The sequence below is a fragment of the Lycium barbarum genome, chromosome 6 (genome assembly GCF_019175385.1).
Source record: "Lycium barbarum isolate Lr01 chromosome 6, ASM1917538v2, whole genome shotgun sequence".
NCBI lineage: Eukaryota > Viridiplantae > Streptophyta > Magnoliopsida > Solanales > Solanaceae > Lycium > Lycium barbarum.
In genome coordinates this window covers 118,081,973-118,103,552 of record NC_083342.1, presented here as the reverse complement: position 1 = coordinate 118,103,552, position 21,580 = coordinate 118,081,973, and the positions used below count along the sequence as shown (strand labels likewise).

General features: G+C 33.6%; 2 protein-coding genes across 3 annotated transcripts; one reads left to right on the top strand and one right to left on the bottom strand.

Annotated features, from left to right (window-relative positions):
• Positions 1-5,781: 5,781 nt before the first annotated feature.
• Positions 5,782-7,567, top strand: LOC132645812 (nucleoside diphosphate kinase 1). The gene is made up of 4 exons (XM_060363017.1): positions 5,782-5,930; positions 6,132-6,180; positions 6,601-6,832; positions 7,269-7,567. The coding sequence occupies exons 1-4, from the start codon at positions 5,880-5,882 to the stop codon at positions 7,381-7,383; spliced, it is 447 nt and encodes a 148-aa protein (XP_060219000.1). The 5' UTR covers positions 5,782-5,879; the 3' UTR covers positions 7,384-7,567.
• Positions 7,568-8,302: 735 nt separating this feature from the next.
• Positions 8,303-14,647, bottom strand: LOC132645811 (uncharacterized). Of its 2 annotated transcripts, none has more exons than XM_060363016.1 (9): positions 14,080-14,647; positions 11,872-11,966; positions 11,287-11,355; positions 11,031-11,146; positions 10,830-10,884; positions 9,802-9,922; positions 9,523-9,570; positions 9,195-9,289; positions 8,303-8,803 (listed from the first exon to the last, which is right to left on the bottom strand). In XM_060363016.1, the coding sequence occupies exons 1-9, from the start codon at positions 14,180-14,182 to the stop codon at positions 8,702-8,704; spliced, it is 804 nt and encodes a 267-aa protein (XP_060218999.1). In that variant the 5' UTR covers positions 14,183-14,647; the 3' UTR covers positions 8,303-8,701. The 2 variants fall into 2 exon arrangements, with proteins under 2 accessions (XP_060218999.1, XP_060218998.1); XM_060363015.1 differs by having other exon boundaries at positions 11,872-11,981; positions 14,080-14,642.
• Between the last annotated feature and the right edge of the window lie 6,933 nt (positions 14,648-21,580).

The following is a 21,580-nucleotide window of genomic DNA, read 5'->3' as shown; positions in this document are numbered from 1 at the left end:
CCAGTGCAACAATGGATGAGAATAATATGGATTGGACTTGGAGTAGGATACCTAAAAGACGTTTTGTTTTGAACGGCGTAGTAATTATTTTTGCTGTTGATAATTTGTCAATTTTAGCAGGTGTTTGGCCATGAAAATCAAGTATTTTTCACTTTATTTGAACTAGTATACGTACCCGTGTGATGCGCGGTGAGTATTAACTATTTGAGTTTATACTCAATCTTTTTATATATACATAAGTCTTATTTCTCTATATTTCTACATTAAAGTCTTTGACGTTTGTATTCTTTGTTTATCGTTGTAGGTATTATATTCATTACTTAGTATCATTACATTGCCAAGGCTTGAAATTCTTTTGTTGTTTAATATTTCTTATCTTTAACTTTGTCTGTTATGATTTGAGTTCAAATAATCTTATCGAAATATATCTACACTATAAAAAATAATTTTAGAAAAAATCTCTTTTCTACGATTTTGTCTATTGTCATTGCATTATCCATTACTTAATAGCGTTTCATTGACGTGACTTCATACTAAATTGTCTTTTGTTCATTTCTGTCTATTTAATAAAATGTATAACATAGATTTGCGTACTCTTGAAATAATTGTTTATTATAATACTCAAAAAATTATTATTTATAATTTTGCCTTTATTTTTATAATAATATTCTGTAGATTTATCAATTATATTATCTAAGTTAATTCAAAGTATACCTGAAATAAATGATAGGCTCAAAAAGTGAGCTAAGGATGGAAATTGCACAGTAGTTCATGATAACTTGCTCATTATTCAGCTTTGAAAATATATTTTCATTATTTAAAAAAATTGCTTTTTTTCTAAAATTTTAGCCAAGCACCTCAGTTTCTAGAATAAACATTTAAAAAAAAAAACATTTTTCATCAGCTTGGGTTAGCAGGCTAAATTACCAAGTCCTCAATCTTCTTTTCTATGGGTAGTCCATCCATATTTCTCTCAAATTTAGATTAATAAATAAATTATCAGCATCGTTACACGACAATAAAAACACATACAATCAACCAAAAGATCAAACAATAGCTTGAAATTACGACAACAATTAAGTACTGCCAAATAACTAAACATGATGGATAGCAGAAAAATACATGTAACATGAAATAAATTACATTCATATAATTGTGACTATACCGATCTTATTTAAATATTAAATAAAAGAAAAAATTAGAGCCTTCCATGACACCATTAACCGATGACAAAGCTTAAAATTGCAATATCTATTGCACACAATGCGTAAGTTATTTCAGTCTCCAATATCACTATATGTTTTTCTAATTAAAAAAATGAAAAATACTACTTGTCCCAAGAATCATTCAGGTATGTCAATGAGATGATGATTATTATTCAAACTTGGAGCTCGATCTTTTAAAGAGGAAGACTTCCCCTAATCAATACAAACAAAGAAACAAAGAAAATTGAAAATATTTTCAGATTTAACTTTTAAATCTAGTATCTTATCATTTGTGATAAATACGTCTTTTGGCATACTGCTTTCGCCTAATATCATGATTGTAATTACTTTAGACATTTTAATATAATAAAACTAACATCTTCTCATATTTCATTGATATGTTTATACATAAATAGTTTATAATATTGACAGAGGAAATTTATTTGCAGAGAGAGATAGAGAAGAGAGATAACAACTTTATCATTTAAGCACGATTGCATATAAGAGGAAATAGAAAATGTTAACAATTAAAAGAAACAAAAGAAATTTCAATATAATAAGTTTGATTGAAGGTGAAACTACAATGGTAAGGTTACAGTGATTTATTGATTTTGTAAGAAATTTGTTATCATATTTCTTTATTTATTTTTTTGGTCAAATCATATTTCTTCATTGCCAATGCCAATTCTTACTTTTCCATCCAAGTTTCAAACACTAAAAAAAAAAAATATTAATGCCTTCTATAATCCGAAGTACTATGAGTTGTTCTAAGATCCGAAAACCAACTTAAAAAACTAAATGCTTATAATAAAGCTTCTTTTTCTTATTAGCTAATACAATAGGAAAAATAATTACGCAATATGACCTGCATTGACATAAAAAAAAAAAAAGGAAGAAAACTTATGATATAAATTCCTTGAAGATACTGATGAAAAATTAAGAACATGAAAGTAATTTATGCAACAAAATTGTATAGAAATAATGCAAATTAGATCATAAAATGTTATATCACGAGATAAAGACACATAAATCATTCATTTGAAAATAGAACTAAACAAATTCTTCAATCAGATCATACAAAAAAATTACCATATCTCTATCATTTTCCATACATTTGTAGCACTATAAAACACAGTGGAAAAAAATTGAATTAAATGGAGAATCTTTTAACCAATGTACGTACATAATGATAGATTCCTCTTTTTGAAAGGGAAAAAAAGGAATAAAACATAATTTTGAAAGAAGTGGTGATTGAGGAAGAGTAACTTTAAGGAGAAAACAAAGATTTGTTAAGAAAATAAAATAAGGGAGATAGCCATGATATCGTAAACCACAAGGGAGGTTAATGTTATGAGGTCAAATCATATTATTTATGTTAATTCAAAGTTTACATGAAGCAAATGATATGTTCAAAAAGTGAGCCAATAATGAAAATTGCAATGCAGTTCATGAAAAGCCACTCGCTATATATTTATTCACAATCATTTATTTGATTACGTACAACCGATGATATTCTTGCAGTGGCAGATAATGTAAAATCATATACGAAATGATATCAATAGAATTAACTTTAGCAATTAAATTAAAGAATATAAACACGCATGTATTACGGTCTACAAAAGATACAATTGAGTATGAAGCATTTAGATTGGTAATTTAATTGAGGAATAATTAGTATTTGTAAGCTTTATATTTCAGTTAAAAGTACTTTAATATATCATTTGAATTTTTTTGTTGCAGTTCAACTTCATATTTCCATTAAGAAATTATAATATATTAATTTGAATTTTTTATTTGACTCTCTTTTAAGTTTTCTTCCATGCATGCTCATATATAGGTGTTAATCAATTGCACAAAAAATAATGAGGTTACACCAATTTAAATTTGAAAATGCTCTCTAAAATTACATAAAGTATCAACTTCAAATTCAAGTAGATCTCGGATTCACAAACAAATCCCAAAAAAATGCTAATTTCATATGATATACTAAAAAGTAAATAGATAAACAAAGCTATTTCAGTTTAACAATTTCTCAATCTTCTTTTCTCTAGGTAATCCGTCTAAAGTTCCACTCAAAACTGTATTAAATAGATAAACTATCACAAGAATTAAGCAATAACAGAAACACATAAAATAAACCAAAAGATTATAATAATATGAGCATTAGTTTCGATAAATAATAATATGTAAATATTAACAAAAGTTAGTCGTTAAAAAGCATCGAGTCGACTAATTAAATTCTCAATAAGAAATTGATTTTCTTATTTATGTGTTATCTATAAAAAAATATTACATGTTTGAGTTTAGGCCTGGGAATAGTAGGCAAAAAAATGATTTATTTGCATCATTTCCTGTAATACGATTATCACCATCTTCGCAGAGAAAATAAAAATGTTAAAGTTGTAGAAATCTTTGAAATATGAAGAATGCAGTAAATTTTCACGAATAGAGGTAACAATTAATATTAAAAGAGGAGAATGTCTAACATTATGTTTTACTGAAAGAGTATATATATAAGAGGCCAAGGAGTTCGAATTTAAAAATTAAAATTCAAAATATTATATAAACTTACCAAAAAGAAGAAGATTTTGTTACCATTTCTTATCCTCACCTTTTTACCTTTTCCTTACGGTTTATTCTTTTTTTTTTCTCTCTTTCCATTAGGGGTATGATTTTCCTTAACAATGGTTAAACTTTAACCAAATTAATTAATTCCTTAATTAACGTGATTTCGCATTATGTGATGGTTACCCAATTAGACCACTCTATTAAACTCAGATTTCCAATCCATAGCTCGTTTTAATTTAATTTTCTTCTTTATGAGATTTAATTGAGATCTTTTTAGAAGTTCAAATTAATGAACTCCATTATTATGCAATCACATGTATAAATAGGAATTCTTTTAGTAAATAAAATATTTATACCTTTAAATTTCAACATATTAGAATAGGTTTGCTACATTTATATATGTTCTACGTGAGAGATTTACCATATATTATTTAATCTTTGCTTGACATTTTTCATTTTTTTTTACAGTTGACTTTATCTTTTATGATTTCAGTCACATATTATCTTTTATGATTTTAGTCACATAGTCTTAATGACATCATGCTTTATCTTTTATTTTTGTTGAAGCGTGGGAATAATCTATAATTAGTGAGGCAGTAATTATAGTATTCAATATTTTTAGTTGAAACGTGGCAATCATTTTAATTTCCTTATGTGACAATAATCTTAACTAATGCAGAATGATGAGATCAATAACTTTATATCACTAAATCTTTTTCCAAAACATAAAATATGTTAAAGTCCTATAATTACTCCCTTTGAGCATGGAATCTTGTTTCAAGAATAATATCCCACTAAAATGGGTTAGTGTGTATTAATTTGAACTTTCAAATTTTTTATTTTTATCTCTCATCTATTTCATATATTTCTCCAATCAAAAGTTACCAAAATAGGGAAGTATATATAGTAATTTCAAATAATGTCAATTTATATTTTTTCTTAAAATAAGTACAAATAGAAAACACAACCACTACTACTACTACTATCGTGCGAGTATTTTTCGTCATCATATAATGTTATTTCTTAATGATAATATTTAAATTATATTTTCTATTAAGAGTTTCATGTGCCTTTTTGTTGTTGTTGTTGAATTCTATCAAGTAATATTATATCTTACCTTTTAAAGGAGTATTTTTTTACTATAAATTAGATTCAAGAATATCAATTAATTATATTTTCTCCAATCAAATCCAACAAATTAGGTGAGTTCATTTAATAATGTCAATTTTTTTTTTTAAATTGATACAAATACAATTTGTTGCCAAGTGGCTTGTTCATATATTAAGTTAGACTACCTTCCTTTTATATATATATATATATATATATATATATATATATAGATTTTTAAAGTTGAAATTGAAGATGAAATTGTGTTTGATTATAGTTTTTGCAAAAAATATTTAGTTGTTTGAATGTACCGAAAGTGAAAATAGGATTTTAGGTGTTTACAAGAAGTTGTATTTGGAATTTTCATGGCCAAACGCTGATTTAAAAAAAATAAAAAAAAATCCGGGAAAAAGTGAAAAATTCTCATGGCCAAACGGGTTAAAATTTTCATTTTTCTCCTAATTACACGCTCTTATGAAATTGACATGATATGTTGAAAAGCATTTATATTATAAGGATGTTTTTGGTATGGAGGAAAATATAAAATATTTTTTAATTTTTTGTCTCCGGTGAGATTAGCCGATTAGGGAAAACAAGTTTTATAAGTGACATTCCATACTGATTATTTCCATTTGGCCTAGATTATATATAAATAATTTTGCAAGAATATTTTCTACTTATTACCAAATATAAAAAAATTAGTGAAAAATCTTTTATTTTTCGTGAAAGCCTTCTATTTTTACGATCAGAGTTTAGTTAGTATCCAATCAAACATTTTTCCAGAAAATACATGGAAGAAGTATTTATTTCCATTATGTTAAATCTTCTTTTATTCAATTAAAATAAAATAAAAAAACGAATATTCCATAGTGCCATTAGGGTTTGCTGTATAAAACGGGCAACCATATAAATACCCCCCACTTCGCACTCTTTACCTAGTGCTGCGTACTGCTATTTGCTAATCCTTAGTTCAGAAACAACAACAAAAAGAAGCGAAAAATGGAGCAGACTTTCATCATGATCAAGCCTGATGGTGTCCAACGTGGCTTGGTTCGTCTTTATTAATTGTTTTTCTTTTCTACATACATCTTCTTCCTTTAGATCTATAGATAATGTGTTTGTTTTGCTATTTTTGTTTATTACGTGTTAAAGACTGTCAATTTTTGTATATGGGTTTCTTTATTCTTACTTACCCTAAATCCTTTTTTTTTTTTTTTTTTACTGTTTACCAATTTGGATGTTATGTTTCAGGTTGGTGAGATTATTGGAAGATTTGAGAAGAAAGGATTCACTTTGAAGGGTAATCTTTGCTCTCTTTTAATCAATTATTACAAGTATTATTAATTAGTTCTATGCTGCTGCTTTATTAGTACTTGGAAAAGACTGAGTGTATGATGCCTCTTTTAATAAATAGATTTATTTAGTGCCCCATCATTTGTAATAGAACAATATACTTATGATTAGTCAGGACCCACTCAGTGATAATTTTTCAGTTGAGATTTGTTTCTTTGGATTTCTTGTGCACTTGATTGATTTTAGGTAAATGTATTTAATTGCTCTATACAAAAAATAAGTATTTGGAATTGGTCATTATCTAGGGAAAATGGGTGATGTGTCTGGTTTTCATATTTTATAACTTGTTTATAGTTTAGGATTTTAAGCTTCTTTTACTTTATTTTCTACTGTTATAGTTACTGATTTTTGCTATGCATGGATATAGGCTTGAAGCTCATTACTGTGGATCGCGCTTTTGCTGAAAAGCATTACGCAGACTTGTCTGCCAAGCCTTTCTTTAATGGGCTTGTTGAGTATATTGTTTCTGGCCCTGTTGTTGCTATGGTCTGGGAGGGTAAGGGTGTAGTTACCACCGGCAGGAAGATCATCGGAGCAACAAACCCCTTGGAGTCTGCTCCTGGTACCATCCGTGGTGATTATGCTATTGACATTGGCAGGTAAAATATCCGTTAACCAATCTAGTTTCACTGTCTAAATAGGTGGCACTTATACTATTTGCTTTAACAGGCAGTTAAAATTTTGTTACAAACTTCTGCATTTTTCGATCTATGAATAGACTTTACCAATTCAAGCTCTAATGCTTGTTACATTAATGATCAGCGAACATGGATTTAGTGCCCAAAAGTTGAGTTCATTCCCCATATAATTATCGGTTTTGCAAAATTACAAGTACAAGCAGTGGTAAAATAATGAGTGACCATTCCAAAGCTTTAAATCATTAAACTGTTAATGGCCTTGCCTAATTCATTGTTCATAGTTAGGTAGGTATTTTTGTGCAGATACTTTTTTTTTCAAAAAGTGAAATTATTTGGAAATTGTTAAGCCTGTTAAGTATATTGCTGGAACTCTTAAGAACAATCTGTTTGATTACAGGAACGTTATTCATGGAAGTGATGCTGTTGAGAGTGCAAGGAAGGAGATTGCTCTTTGGTTCCCCGAAGGAGTTGCAGAGTGGCAGAGCAGCCTTCACTCTTGGATCTATGAATAGAAAAGTTTTATGAATTTAGAACTCTAGTCATGGCCTGCCTATTTAGTTGTAACTTATGAACTTTGTCTGTCATTTGAGTCCAGAAGTTTGTTTTTTAAGATTAGAAGTTTGTTTTTTAAGGTTTACTAGCGTTCCCTGCTTCAAGAATATTTAAGAAGTGATATTTGATGTTTTATGTTTCATGTGTTGCAGTTTCAAGTAATTTAGCTTTCATCAATTGTTAGATTCATATATTTCGTCGTCCTTTTCAAAAAGATAAAAAAGCCCTTCATATTTTTCTTCAAAAAACAGCTTAATGTATTTTCCTTGTATGTGTGCTGTGGCTACGAATTGTTGAATGCCACATATAGTTTGTGCCAAATTTCCTCGAGACTTGGATTTTGGAGTGCATTAATATAGTTTTGTTCATTTCATAAACATATTGTTGGTGATTTGCTGCAATTGAGTTTGGTCCGAATGAGCTTTGGATCTTGGTCTCTGCTGGGATAATAAAACTGCGAAGTTTGGATAGCTAACAAAAACAAAAAAATTGAAGGCTTGGGAACTGTTTCAGTTTTGGTCAATGGCTCAGGCTGTCGATACTTGTGGTCATTGGCTGTTAAATGCATATCAGCCGGTTGATGCTGAGGGGGATGGAGAATGAAGATGACTAATTTGGTGCATGATACAAGGACCTAAAGTTATACCGAGGCCACTGCTCAATCAATCATTCAAAGATTGTTAAAAGGTGCAGACACGTCCGTGTGCAAGTTCAATGCTTACTGGTTCAAACTCTCTCTTGGATAAGCGTTCATCCCAAAGACCGGATCTCCTTTTGACATCACTTCACAAATGGGTCTGTAGGCAACCGCAGGGACGGCTCCTATGAATATAAATTAAATTCAACGGAATTCAAGATAAGATGAATATAGGCCACACGTTGAAGCTTAAGATATGCCAATATTAATGCCCTTTCAGGGATCAGTTAGTTTACACAGGCACGTCTTGGTCTAAAGTCGTGCAAAGTCTGTTATAGCCAATTGACGGGTACCACCTTAGAGTTTATTAAAGAGAAAAGTAGTTGAAGGTCAGTTTTCAATTTCCTACCACACCACTATTGAGACTACCCAGCAGATGTATCCCTTTCCAAATTCAAGAAACATTAGAACATTGTACTTGCTCTAACATTAACTGTATAATCCTCATTTTCCCTCTCCACCGACTTCTAGAAAGTAACACCCACCATCGAAAGCTACTATGCAACAAAAAAACCAATAAATGCCACAAAACATGCATACGGAAGCCACTCTCATTTTCTTAAAGGTCATGACTACAAACACTATCGACTAAGAAGGCTGTATGAGGGCAAATCTTCCAGCCGTGTTATGTCTTCATGCAGAAGCTCCCCTTCTAGTTGACGACGGGTAGCCTTCATGACCGCCTGCAAGAACATAGCATATCTAAGATCAGGAATACAGGGACTTTTAGTTCACATGTAGTGTAGTAGAAGAGGGCACTTAAGGATATTCATAGTGCATGCTTAACCTCTCAAGAAAATTTCGCTGGTTGAGCCCAATGGCTGAAATACAGCTAGATTAATACAACAGTAAGAGTAAACAAACATGGAAGTTGGAACTCAGAAAAAACATTCTTGCGAAGCTTAAAACCACAATCGTCAAAAAGGACAACAGCAGCTGCTCTGTTGCCAATTGTCAAGGATTTCACATCTCTCTGATATTATGATAATACTAGCCAAATTGAAACAACTAAGAAAAGCATTAAAGTGATCATTTCATATCCATCACTAATATAAGTAAGCCGAAAATACATACATTGAAGTCCATGTATGATGCGCGCATGGCAAGCCACTGATTATCCATCAGCTTAAATGTGATGCAATATAGCAGATCAAATGCTGATTCATTTTCTGTAAAAAGGAAAGCTTGCTTAGAAGAGCAAATGAAAAAATGCAGATGCAAGTTAGACAACATTTCTGAAGGATTAAATGGAGATACTGACTTCTCATTTTTAACACAGAAGATAAGTAGAAATAACACGAAGGCACATCTACAGACAATAGTGAATGCATCAAAATGAAAAAGAAATTAACAGCAGTCAGGGAAAACCTGAAGCAGGGAGGGATCTTGAAAAAACATTTACCTGCAAGAAACTTCAAGAAAGTAGCTCCCACCAAATTTCTGGGTTTTACTGCAGGGTTAAAGCACAATTAATTACCTGAATGAAAAACAAGTTTCCAGGGAAAATTAAGTATATCTTTGGTAGGACTATATACTTGTGCATGAGGGACTACGCATTGATTGTTAGACACTCACATCTCATTTTTCATTAGATGGACCCACTCAAAAGCATAATAGACTGGAATTTTTGTTAAGACTTCAATGCATTAAATATATAAAAGAGCGTAGATGGTACACATACAAGCTTCCAGATCGAGCATCTGGATAAGCATAAATGTGATGTTGACGCCAGCAACAGCGAATGGGTATTCCCAAATTGCTCTATCACCTTCCTGCTTTCGGAGAAGATCCTGGAAAGATTTCTGCAAATAAAATTAGGAAAATAGAATAAATAGATAGATCTAGAACTTTATAATGCTTGAAAGTCGCACGAGCAGTATAGTTGGTTAACTGATCTTACTTCTGAACAATCCGTCATCCACAGACTTCCAATTATTTCACATACAATCAAGGCGATAATGTGTTCTTTCTTACATAATTGTTGGTGCGATACATACACATATTGTTGTATTTTTATTCAAGGATGCTAGCTTGAATGACTGTAAGCAATGCTCTCATGGATCTTTCAGTTTCTCCAACTTAAGCAGCACAAAGCCCTTTGGTTTTGCAAATAGTGGACACACTCAAATATTTCACATATAATGAAAAGTTACAGAGCAGCACTAATCAGTTTTATTGATTCATGGATGCCATAATTAAAGGACCACATTTCTAATTTAATTGTACAATTTGACGGCCTCACATCCACCGGAGTCGGTCATTCAAAGTGAGCAAAATTTGCAATTTAGCAGAATTATTTTCAGGAATTCGTTGAATATTGATCCCAAACGTGAGCTATTCCCCCTTTGCTCCCCTGGTGACTTGAATCCCAAACCTTATGGTTGGAGGGTAGGGACCTTCACAAGACTAGCAAAAAAGAACCTAGAACAGTCAGGTCCCCAATGGCCACAAAATAACAGCCATTTTTGACACAAAAATAGCTTATTCTAGTAATGTTCTCATTCTTATCAGTATGCATGCATATGCTTAGAAGCTATGTAGCTGAGACTCTCCGGAATAATGCCGCACCCGTGTCGGATTCTCCAAAAATGCACTACTTTTGGAGTATCCGACACGCACCCGTCAATAATTTTGACGAGTCTGAGCAACATAACTTAGAAGGTTAGACAAATCATTCTCCTATAAAAAGAGTGAGGAAAGAGGACATACAGGGAAATTCATCGCAAAATATAACAAGTTCTCCAGCGATATAAATCCACCACCCCTACAGAAACAATCAAACAGCTTAAAAAACAACCCAAGATTGCAATAGGCAGAAAGGGAAATTAATCAGAAAGATGTTACTAAGCTTAAGAATAATCCTCCTCTTTAATCTTTTAAAATTTTAGGAGGAGCGAGGTGCTGATATACCGAAAGTCAGTAGATGGATCTTTTCCTTGCCAGCCCATTTCCTTCCACTGTTCAGATATCAAACCACGAAGTTCTTCCTCAGGAAAAGCAACTTTCCACAAAGCTTTTAAAGCTTCCTTTGGGTGTAAAAAAAAAAAAACAAAGAGAAATCTTGAGGAATAAAAATATCAGAAGCACCTGAATGAAATGTCAAATCTTAAAGATATCACCTCATAACCTAATTGCAAACAACTAAAATGTCTTGCACGGAAGGTACCTGATGTTCAGGGATTGAGCTATCATATGCAACATCTATACGGTTTTGTAGCCTTAGCAAACATTCCTCCTGACATTAACAAAGTATGGAAAAAACATTTCAGCATCCAGTATGTCAAAGAGATTCCAAACTTCCTTACATGGCTAAGCTAATTCTTTAGCATGACATTTGAAAAAATGAAAACAAGAATTTTTTTAAAAGTGGGCAGATACCCCGAGCGTTATGAGCGATCTCATTAAAGTGGAAAGCCCAAAAATTTAGAAAAATCACTGCCTAAGACACGGCACAATTAGAAATGAAAATCACGACATACCCAGATGCAGAACACGAGCACATTCGTCCAACTCAACAACAAAAGTAAGAATAAAACTGAAAAATACAAACTAGAACTGCAGACAACATTACTTCTATGATACTGATAAGAAAAAAGGACTTCTATGAGATCCAATTCAAGAAATACAAAAAGTTCACCAGGAACGGAGCAAGCAGAACTGAAATGCATACTACTTCATTGTGTTTTATGACATTCTCCGTGTTCAGCAAGAAGGAAATATGAACTTCATATAACCTCCACAAACATATTACCTGGGATGGAGTTAAATCAAACGATGGACGAGCATCGCTCTCCCTCCTTTGAGCACAAACACATGAAAGGCCTCTGCCAAGCCATGCTGCTGATCCTGCCACAACCTCCACTGTAACAAAATAAAATGATTGGCAAAAGAAAATGGAAATTCTAGATTTTTCAGTGATGAAGATGCTTCAATTATAAGTGAGACTGGAACAAAGATGATACAGATGTCAGATAAAGAAGCGCCTCTTCCTAAAGACATGTTCACATCTGATAAGAAAAATTTGGTCATATTCGGTACTCCTAATACTGTCAACACTCAACAATGCGACAATTGAGCAACGAGGATAAGGCGATAAGCTCAACCACATTATCAGGAAATTATGATAAACTAACATCTGAATTCAAGTCATCTGGGTGTAGTAGTACAACATATATTGTGAAGTTCAGCACCTGAATGATGAATTATAGTACTAGATATCTTTCTCCTACAGGCAAGCAAACACTAACAACAGAACAGATTAAAGGAGAATTCTAAGCATAATGAACCAAAATCATGGTATAGTACAACACCACAAAAAGGGTGGAACGTCATCCGATAAAAATTAGTTAAGACACCATCCTCTGTTAAGCCTCTACTTAACTTTGTTAAACTAAGAGATGTATCCAGCACCATCCTCGAAAAATCAATTTGAATGATGTAACTGTACGAATCTTTCCTAGTTCTCTGTCCAACATGACTCCATGAGAACATCCTGGATAGTTTCAGTCAATTAAAAGAGACACTGCATGCATTTCCTATGGAAAAAGTCAATAGCAGATCAACCCAAAAGCACAAGACATGAATAGCAGTGATGATCATTAAGAGCCATGTGACAACAATAAATGGTTTTCTTGGAAAAGAAATGAAGCAACTATTTACAAGGATTCGATGCCCTAGAAATCTATCTCTACAGAATAATAAATCACAATGTGTGAGCACAAGCTGCTGTGATTTCTTTTTTGTCTCTCTTTTGTGCATGTAAGACACTATGTGCTCAGGAAAAATCTCTGCCGAAACATTCTCCATGGATCTATTGAAAAAAGGAACCAAGTAGCGACATGACCCTCTGTGAAACATCTACTTCACTTGCACCCAAGGGTGTGACCTAGTGGTCAATGAAGTGGGTTGAGAACCATGAGGTGTTAGGTTCAAATTCCAGCAGAGACGAAAACACTAGGTGATTTCTTCCCGTATGTCCTAGTCTTGGTGGATAGAGTTACCTGGTACCTATTGTTGGTGGGAGGTATCCCGTGTAATTCGTCAAGGTGCGTGCAAGCTGGCCCAGACATCATGGTTATAAAAAAAAAATCTACTTCACTTTACTCAAACAAAGGGAAGCAGAAGAAGTGTTAACAATGAAAATCAATGTTTTACAACTAGCAAGGTCATTTTTTTCTAAGCAGCTCCTCTAGCAACAAAACCATACACCGTAAGCTGAGGCAATCAAAATCAATTTTACTCACTTGCTTACAGTATCACAATTATATAAAAACAAGCAATCCATTCTCCACAGCCATGTACTTGTTGTAAAACATACACAAACTAAATACAACCAAATTCCATTATTAACATCTGAAAGAGTTTTCCTCATAATGGCAGCTTTATCTACAGAAGACTTTAAGCTAGTGTTTGTCCATAGATTTTGGATCAGATTTTGAAAATTTTATCTTCATCTTTTTTTTTTTTTTTAATTTGGAAAATTTTATCTTCAAATATCAGTTTGGCCATGAAATTTGATCTTCAAAATATTTTCATGTTACCAGTTTTTGGGAAATATTTCACTTCCACTCACAAAACTTCAAATTTGTTCCAAGTAAAATGCATGTCCAAACACAACTGCAAGTTCCAAAAAAAAACACCACTTCAAAAACTCAAATCTTGAAGTTTCAACTTCAAAATCTAAGGCCAACCAGGAGCTGTTGAATCACAAATTAACTCTATGAAACCAATATCTTTCCAAACAAATGCATGAATCTGTTGATTAAACTCACCACACATGTGAATGCAAGTAGGCATAACTGCACCTAATTTTTCAATTCACAGATCCAAAAACCTCAATAATATTTACTCCTGACATAAACGGATACACATACAGAGAGACAGAAATACACAGATAGCAACGGCAAAACAGAGAGAAATATGCGAATGCTTATACTGTTAGGTAAAGTAATATATATACCAGAAGTAGTATGGCAAGTATTGGCTCCTCTATCGAGTCCTTGAGATATCCTTCTCACAGCCACGAATGATCCTCCTCCTCTATCGTCCATACTGAAACTCATAACTGTTTCTCTCTCTATTGCAGCATTCACATTCAATGATAACTCCTCCCTCAACCAAAAGTTATCTCAACTGAACCGAAAATGTAAGCCAAAAATTGCAATAACGAAGTCGAATTCCTTTTACAGTTCTATCCAAGAGAAATATTGCGCAATTCACCGAATCTCGAGATCTGCTATCCGAACACCAACCTCTGCACCAAAGGATTGTATGTATATTTGTGTATATAGCTATATATCTGAAGGTGAATATTTATGTTTACATACATACATATATATAGGTAATATGATACGTATCTAGAGAGAGAGAGAGAGAGAGTGGTATTCTCTATTTCTCTCTCTAGATATTCTAGGCTGCAAGTTATTCGCTCCGAACAGATTTTTTAAACGGAGAAGAGGAGCGAATTGCGTGGGTGGGTGGTTTAGTGGGGTATAAGCTGTTGAGCAGTTTTTCTTATACACACATGGTGGACGCCGGTTATCTTAAGAAAAACGGTTACGGGTTTCACTAATGGGGGTTTTATTTTAAGGAATTATATAATTAATAACCTGTTTGGCCTAACCTTACAGAATTAGCTTATTTAAAATACTGAAAATCAATTTGTGTTTAATTAATCAATTGAAAAATCACTTTTGAGCAATAACTAATATTTGGCGCAGCTTTTGAAAAATCAATTTCTTTTATTACTCTCGACAACACTTATTTTTTCCTAAAAATTTGGTCAAATACATCACTTTCTTGAAATAAATACTTTTAACCTCTCAGAAGCTTGACCGACTGTAATTATTAAAGTAATTACGTGTAAAGATTAACAGCTGATTTACTATTTTTTGTCAAAGCTGGACAGAAGCTCGTGAATTGATTACGACTGATGTAGGACTTCGCATCTTCTGAAGCTTTTTACTTGATGACAATGTCTGGGCGGCTAAAAGAATTCATTAATATTATTATTGAAAGAATTGAGATGTAATTTCTGTTATTGTAACAGTACTATTTTTTCAAGAATCAAAATAGTGAAAGTCGAACTTACACATTTTGATAATAGTGGGCTTGTGTTGAGGACTTAATCGAACTAGTTGAAAAACCTGCCTTACATAGAATTTTAATCTCACGGATTGTGATTCTTGGCATTTTGATTACATAATTGTTTGCTCACTTTATCTCATTTTATATGGCACCAGATACTACTTTTAGTGATCGCATAGTTCTTTTCTTTTTAGTAAGATTCTCTCTTAGATTTTCTGAGCCTCTTATATTACAAAAGTTTGTCATTCTTTTTGATATAATATTTACATTTTATTAAAAAAAAATTATCGAGTGAACCGAGACCAAAAACCACTTTTACTTAGTTTAACACTTGTATTTTGGACGCTTCATTATTTTGGGGGAAAGGCATTAGTATATTGCTGCAAATTGAAAGTAGTATTAATAGTCCATCGGTTATAAATTTTAATTTTAGTCCATCTAATTTTACTTAATGCATGTAATCTTCAATTATTTAAAATTTGCTCTTTTGATCCTTTTCTTGTGAATATTCACAAATTTTATGAAATATTAAATATTTTATTATTTAACTACCCATGTGTTATATTATATGTATTATTACTCCATATTTGAGGGTAATATACTTTTAAAAATAATTTAAATATATCTTTTTTTTTCAACATAAAAGTGCTCTGTCTATCTAATACTGATTTTTATCACTTAGTCAATTTAACCATGGTAACTATGGTGCATAGATATAACAATTTTCCCAAACCAATAAGCCCAACTTCATTAGGCTATAAGCTTGCTTGAATAATCTTTCTCATAAACCCTTCTTAAATAGCTTTTTCCTCCCCTCCCCTCTCTTCCCCCCTCGCCAACGGGCGGGCGGGGGGGGGGGGGGGAGATTACAACATATTATGTCTCAAACTAATGTCAGTAGAAGTTGCAATATATTTTGTGTAGACACACTTAATTAATACCTTTATTTTTGTAATAAATTATTGTTAGTATGTTTAATTATCATTTGCCTTCTTTTTGAGAATTAATAAGCTTTGTTATTAACACATGAGGATAATAATTTGAAAGGTACCTGTTAGAGAATCTAGCAGAGGACCAGTGCTGAAGACTACTGAATACATAAGTGCATGAGCATGAGACATGAGGGATTAGATAAAAAAAATTGAATCACATGGGATGTTGGTAGAGAGGGATCCTAAACTTGATGGGAAATACTTCATTTAAAGTACTTTTGACCCTACAGTTTCTCTATATAATTTGTACTTGTGGGTTACACATATTTTCTGATGAATGATCAAAACTTCCAAATCAAATTAATGCTATATATGGCCTACATGTATGGGTTCTTCAAAGTTTGTTAGCGAGATTAGATTGCTTTGCTTGGGAGGCAACTATACTGTGCATTATTAGAGTTATAAGATACATACACTTATTGGGTATAAGAACTTTATACTATAAGTGGAATCTAATTTTATATATAACATGTATTGTTGTAGGTAAACTTAATCCAATGGTGTCCAAAATTTATTCATGATCAATGTATAAAACTTAAATTCGCACCGAGGATCAAATGAAAAACAACAAAAGGAAGAAAATACGATTGAATCAATTGCCCAAATATATGACATAACATACTGGAAATAGATCGCTTTTGGTTTGGAGCTCTCATGATTTTTCATGTGCCGGGCATATGTTAGTGGTCCAATTTCCATCTTTGTAGTCTCCTTCCCTTTTTCCTTTCTATTCCTTTCACACCATTCCACATCACTTTGGCATTCTTTTTTTTTTTTTTTTGAATTGACTAACACCGAATTTTCCAAACAACAACAATGCAGTGATACAATGAAAAATAAATTTATAATTCAAGGACTTATCTTTGAGAAAATTTAGGAGTACTTTGAGAAATATAATGGCTTTTAATTGCTCAAGTAGTAAGAATTGAAATACATGTGTGTTTCATAGGAAGTAAAGTATTTTTTACGAAAAATATTATTCGGGAAAATATGTGATTTACATTTTTCTCTTTTTGGTATTTGGCAAGTTAGTAGAAGATACTCCCAAGAGCATTACTGCTCCATTAGTTCACTTTTACTTATCCACTATATTAAAAATAAATTTGCACTTTTAATTGTCCCCTTTAGCATATTAAGAGAAAAACAAAAACAAAAAAAATTCATATTTTACCCTTAATATTAACTACTCATTCTCCAAATTATTTCCCAAGTCCTTTGAAAATAAAACCAATTAACATGAATACTATGGTAAAATATGCACTTCTATTATTATTTTTTAAATGGAATGTAATTAAAGTCAATTATGGACAAGCAAAAGTGAACAAAGGGAGTATAATTTAGAACAACACTAGAGGTGTAGGAGTGAGTGGTGGGATTGGGTGGTGAGGGTTGAGGGTGTGAGATTCAAGAGGGGGTAGAGGTGGGGGTAGGGGTGGGTGTTAGGGGTGAGGACAATTAATATGTAATTTGACTTAAGGAATTTATTTTTTCAAATTTATTCAAGACAATCATTTTTCTGGGTTTTAAGGAACTTGTTTTTCTAGAAAAGTATTTTAAAAAAGATTTTGACCAACGAAATATCAAAAAATTGAAAAATATTTTCGTCCATTATACAAGGAACTATATATATACACTCTTGTAACTGATGCAACTTCTAACTCGATACAGTATCCTATAATAGCCTTGATTAAACCATCAGTTCGAGATATAAGGCCTACTAAGGGTGATCAATAGAAATTCATTTTGCCAAAAAAAAAAAGAAGGTATAGTGTGCATATCTTAATATATTTTAGTGAATATCATTATATCATTAATACTAGAAAATCTTCTAATATGGTGACAAAGGAAGTTTATTGCGGTATAATATCTTTATATTATTTGATATTATTTGATAGCATATTTGTAGGGAGATAATTACCATATATTAGTTAGTTTCCTTGTTTCACTAATTACCATATATTAGTTAGTTTCCTTGTTTCACTAGGATCTTAGTTTCCTTGTTTCACTAGGGTTCAAGATTGTATCCTATATATATATTCTCTCTTGGTGAATGAATGGAACAAGTCAAGATTGTATAGTTTCTACATGGTATCAGGCCACACGTTTTTTTTCTTCTCTTCATCGTAAATTTCCATGGCCGGTGACGCCGTACCTCCTCCACCACCACCTAAAATTGAGTCTAATTCTCCCTATTTTCTCGGTCCTCAAGACCGACCCGGGGACTATATCACGCCTACTCGTTTCAAGGGCGCATCACATAACGCTGCCGTCGGTCAGCACTTTACTTCCGACCAATGGAAGGCTATTACGAGATTTTTTGGTAATGCTACAATTCTCGAAAATCGCTTGAATGGTAAGTTTGATGTTTTTTCTTGGATTATTGACACTGGTGCTACTCATCATGTTACCGGTGAGAAATCTTGGTTGTTTGATGTCCATACTGTTGATTGTCCTATTGGTTTGCCTAATGGTGAAAAGGTGCTTGCTTCTTTGGAAGGTTCTGTTCGACTGTCAGATAAAATCACCTTACATCATGTCCTTTATGTGCCTTATTTACGTTGCAACTTACTCTCCGCCCCCCAACTTACTGATAATTTACATACTATTGTCTCTTTTAATTCTTATATGTGTGCTATTCATGACCCACTGAAGGAGCTGATTGGAACGGGAGTTAGAAGGGACGGACTATACTATTTTAGCAAACCGGACGTGGTGCAACATGTGTCTACTGTCGTGGCAACGTCCGTATTGGAATTGTGGCATCGACGATTGGGGCATCCTTCCGAGAGAGTAGTTAAGTTGCTTCCTCATGTCAGTAGTGATAAGAGTAGTTTAGCAAAGGATTGTGAAGTGTGTTTACGTGCTAAGCATCCTAGAGACAAATTTCCTTTAAGTGATAATAATGCATCTAGAATATTTGAGAAAATACATTGTGATTTGTGGGGCCCATATATCTATGTTTCGTCGTGTGGAGCTCGTTATTTTTTAACAATTGTTGATGATTTTTCCCGAGCTGTTTGGATTTACTTGTTGGTTGATAAAACAGAAGTGTTTCCGATGTTTATGGCTTTTGTTGCTATGGTTGATCGACAATTTAATCAAACAATTAAAGTTGTACAAAGTGATAATGGTACAAAATTTAATTGTTTGATCGATTATTTTTCCGCCACTGGTATTTTGTTTCAAACCTCTTGTGTGGGTACTCCGCAACAGAATGGGAGGGTAGAGAGGAAGCATAAACATGTGTTGAATGTTGCGAGGGCTCTCAGATTTCAGGCCAATTTGCCTATTTTTTTCTGGGGTGAATGTGTTCTTGCTGCATCTCATCTCATAAATCGTACCCCCATATCCAAATTGGAAAATAAAACACCTTTTGAAATTTTATTCAATAAACCTCCTTCTTTTGATGCTATTCGTACTTTTGGGTGTTTGTGCTTTGCTCATAATCAAAAAACTCAGGGTGACAAATTTGCTAGTCGGAGCAGAAAGTGTTTGTTTGTGGGATATCCATTTGGTAAGAAGGGGTGGCGGTTGTTTGATCTTGATACGAAGGAATTTTTTGTCTCTCGTGATGTAAAGTTTGTGGAGGATGTGTTTCCTTTTACTTGTCCGGAAGATGTTAATATTTCGTCTAGTTTTTTTGATGAGGGTGCTGAAATTGATCGTGATTTTATGGTGTACGGGGATGAATTAGGGGGCGAAGTTGATAGTTCGGAGGCTGCCGAGAAGCAGCCGCAAACCACTGCCCAACCAGCGCCTGCTGGCAGCCAGGCCGAGCTGCAGCCAGCAGCCACTACACAGACCGCAGGGAACCCAGCGCCCGCTGGCAGCGAGGGGGACAGCAACACCATACCCCAGTCACGAATGTGGAAGGTGGCTTGGGGCGTGGTTTTCAGGAGAAATTTCCCTCTGTTGTGCTTCGTGATTATGTGACACACTCAGTTTTTGCTAATAGTCCGTCTCCTACAACTCCTGTTAACAATCAATCCTCAGGTACTCCCTATCCTTTGGCACACTATATTAATTGTGACAATTTTTCTGTAAATTATCGTAAGTTTCTTGCAGCTATTATTTCGGGTAAGGATCCTAAGACCTTCAAAGAAGCCATGAAACACGAAGGTTGGAGACATTCAATGAAAGAAGAGATACATGCATTGGAAGACAATGGTACATGGACTTTGGAACATCTTCCTCCGGGTAAGAAAGCACTTGGTAATCAGTGGGTGTACAAGACCAAGTTTTTGTCAAATGGAGATGTGGAACGGCTCAAATCGCGCTTGGTTGTGTTGGGAAATCATCAACAAGCGGGGATTGACTACAATGAAACTTTTGCTCCGGTCGCCAAGGTGACTAATGTTCGAGCCTTCCTAGCCATTACAACATCCAAATATTGGGAACTTCACCAAATGGATGTTCATAATGCCTTTTTACATGGTGACCTTGATGAGGAGGTGTATATGAAGCTCCCTCCCGGGTTTGAAAGTCCAGATCCTACGTTGGTGTGTCGTTTGCGCAAATCGCTGTATGGGTTGAAACAAGCCCCTAGATGTTGGTTTGCAAAATTGGTGACTGCTTTGAAAGGGTACGGTTTCCTTCAATCTTATTCTGATTATTCTCTTTTTACATTTACTAGAGGGAATATTCAGATTAATATCTTGGTTTATGTTGATGATCTTATTATTTCTGGGAATGATTCCGCTGCACTTGCAACTTTCAAAGCCTATTTGAGTGATTGTTTCAAAATGAAAGACCTTGGGTCTCTCAAATATTTTTTGGGTATTGAAGTAGCTCGTAGTTCATCAGGGTTGTTTTTGTGTCAACGCAAGTATACTCTTGATATTATCTCTGAAGCAGGATTGTTAGGTGCAAAGCCAAGTGAGTTCCCTATTGAGCAAAATCATAAACTTGGCCTTGCAAATGGAGATTTGTTGTCGGATCCGGAGGTCTACCGTAGATTAGTCGGGCGTTTAATTTATTTGGGGGTCACTCGACCGGACTTGGCATATTCTGTTCATATTTTGTCTCAATTCATGCAAGAACCCCGGATTGAACATTGGGAAGCGGCCTTACGAGTGGTCCGTTATTTGAAAGGCACACCAGGACAGGGTATTTTGTTTCGTGCCAACAGTGAGTTGACTTTGCAGGGATGGTGTGATTATGATTGGGCGGCTTGTCCGCTTACTCGTCGTTCGTTGACAGGTTGGCTAGTATTTCTAGGTCAATCTCCCATCTCTTGGAAGACAAAGAAGCAGCACACAGTTTCTAGATCTTCTGCAGAGGCTGAATATAGGTCCATGGTTGCGGTCACTTGTGAGTTGAAGTGGCTGAGAGGTCTGTTGTTGAGTTTAGGTATACAACATCCCAAGGCGATCAAATTGTTTT

Coding starts and splice junctions, on each gene's coding strand:
- LOC132645812 (XM_060363017.1), top strand. CDS start 5,880: ATGGAGCAGACTTTCATCATGATCAAGCCTGATGGTGTCCAACGTGGC. Junction 5,931..6,131: donor ATGGTGTCCAACGTGGCTTG/GTTCGTCTTTAT, acceptor GTTATGTTTCAG/GTTGGTGAGATTATTGGAAG. Junction 6,833..7,268: donor TATGCTATTGACATTGGCAG/GTAAAATATCCG, acceptor GTTTGATTACAG/GAACGTTATTCATGGAAGTG.
- LOC132645811 (XM_060363015.1), bottom strand. CDS start 14,182: ATGAGTTTCAGTATGGACGATAGAGGAGGAGGATCATTCGTGGCTGTG. Junction 11,982..14,079: donor TACTTGCCATACTACTTCTG/GTATATATATTA, acceptor ATTTTGTTACAG/TGGAGGTTGTGGCAGGATCA. Junction 9,571..9,801: donor GATGCTCGATCTGGAAGCTT/GTATGTGTACCA, acceptor TTAACCCTGCAG/TAAAACCCAGAAATTTGGTG.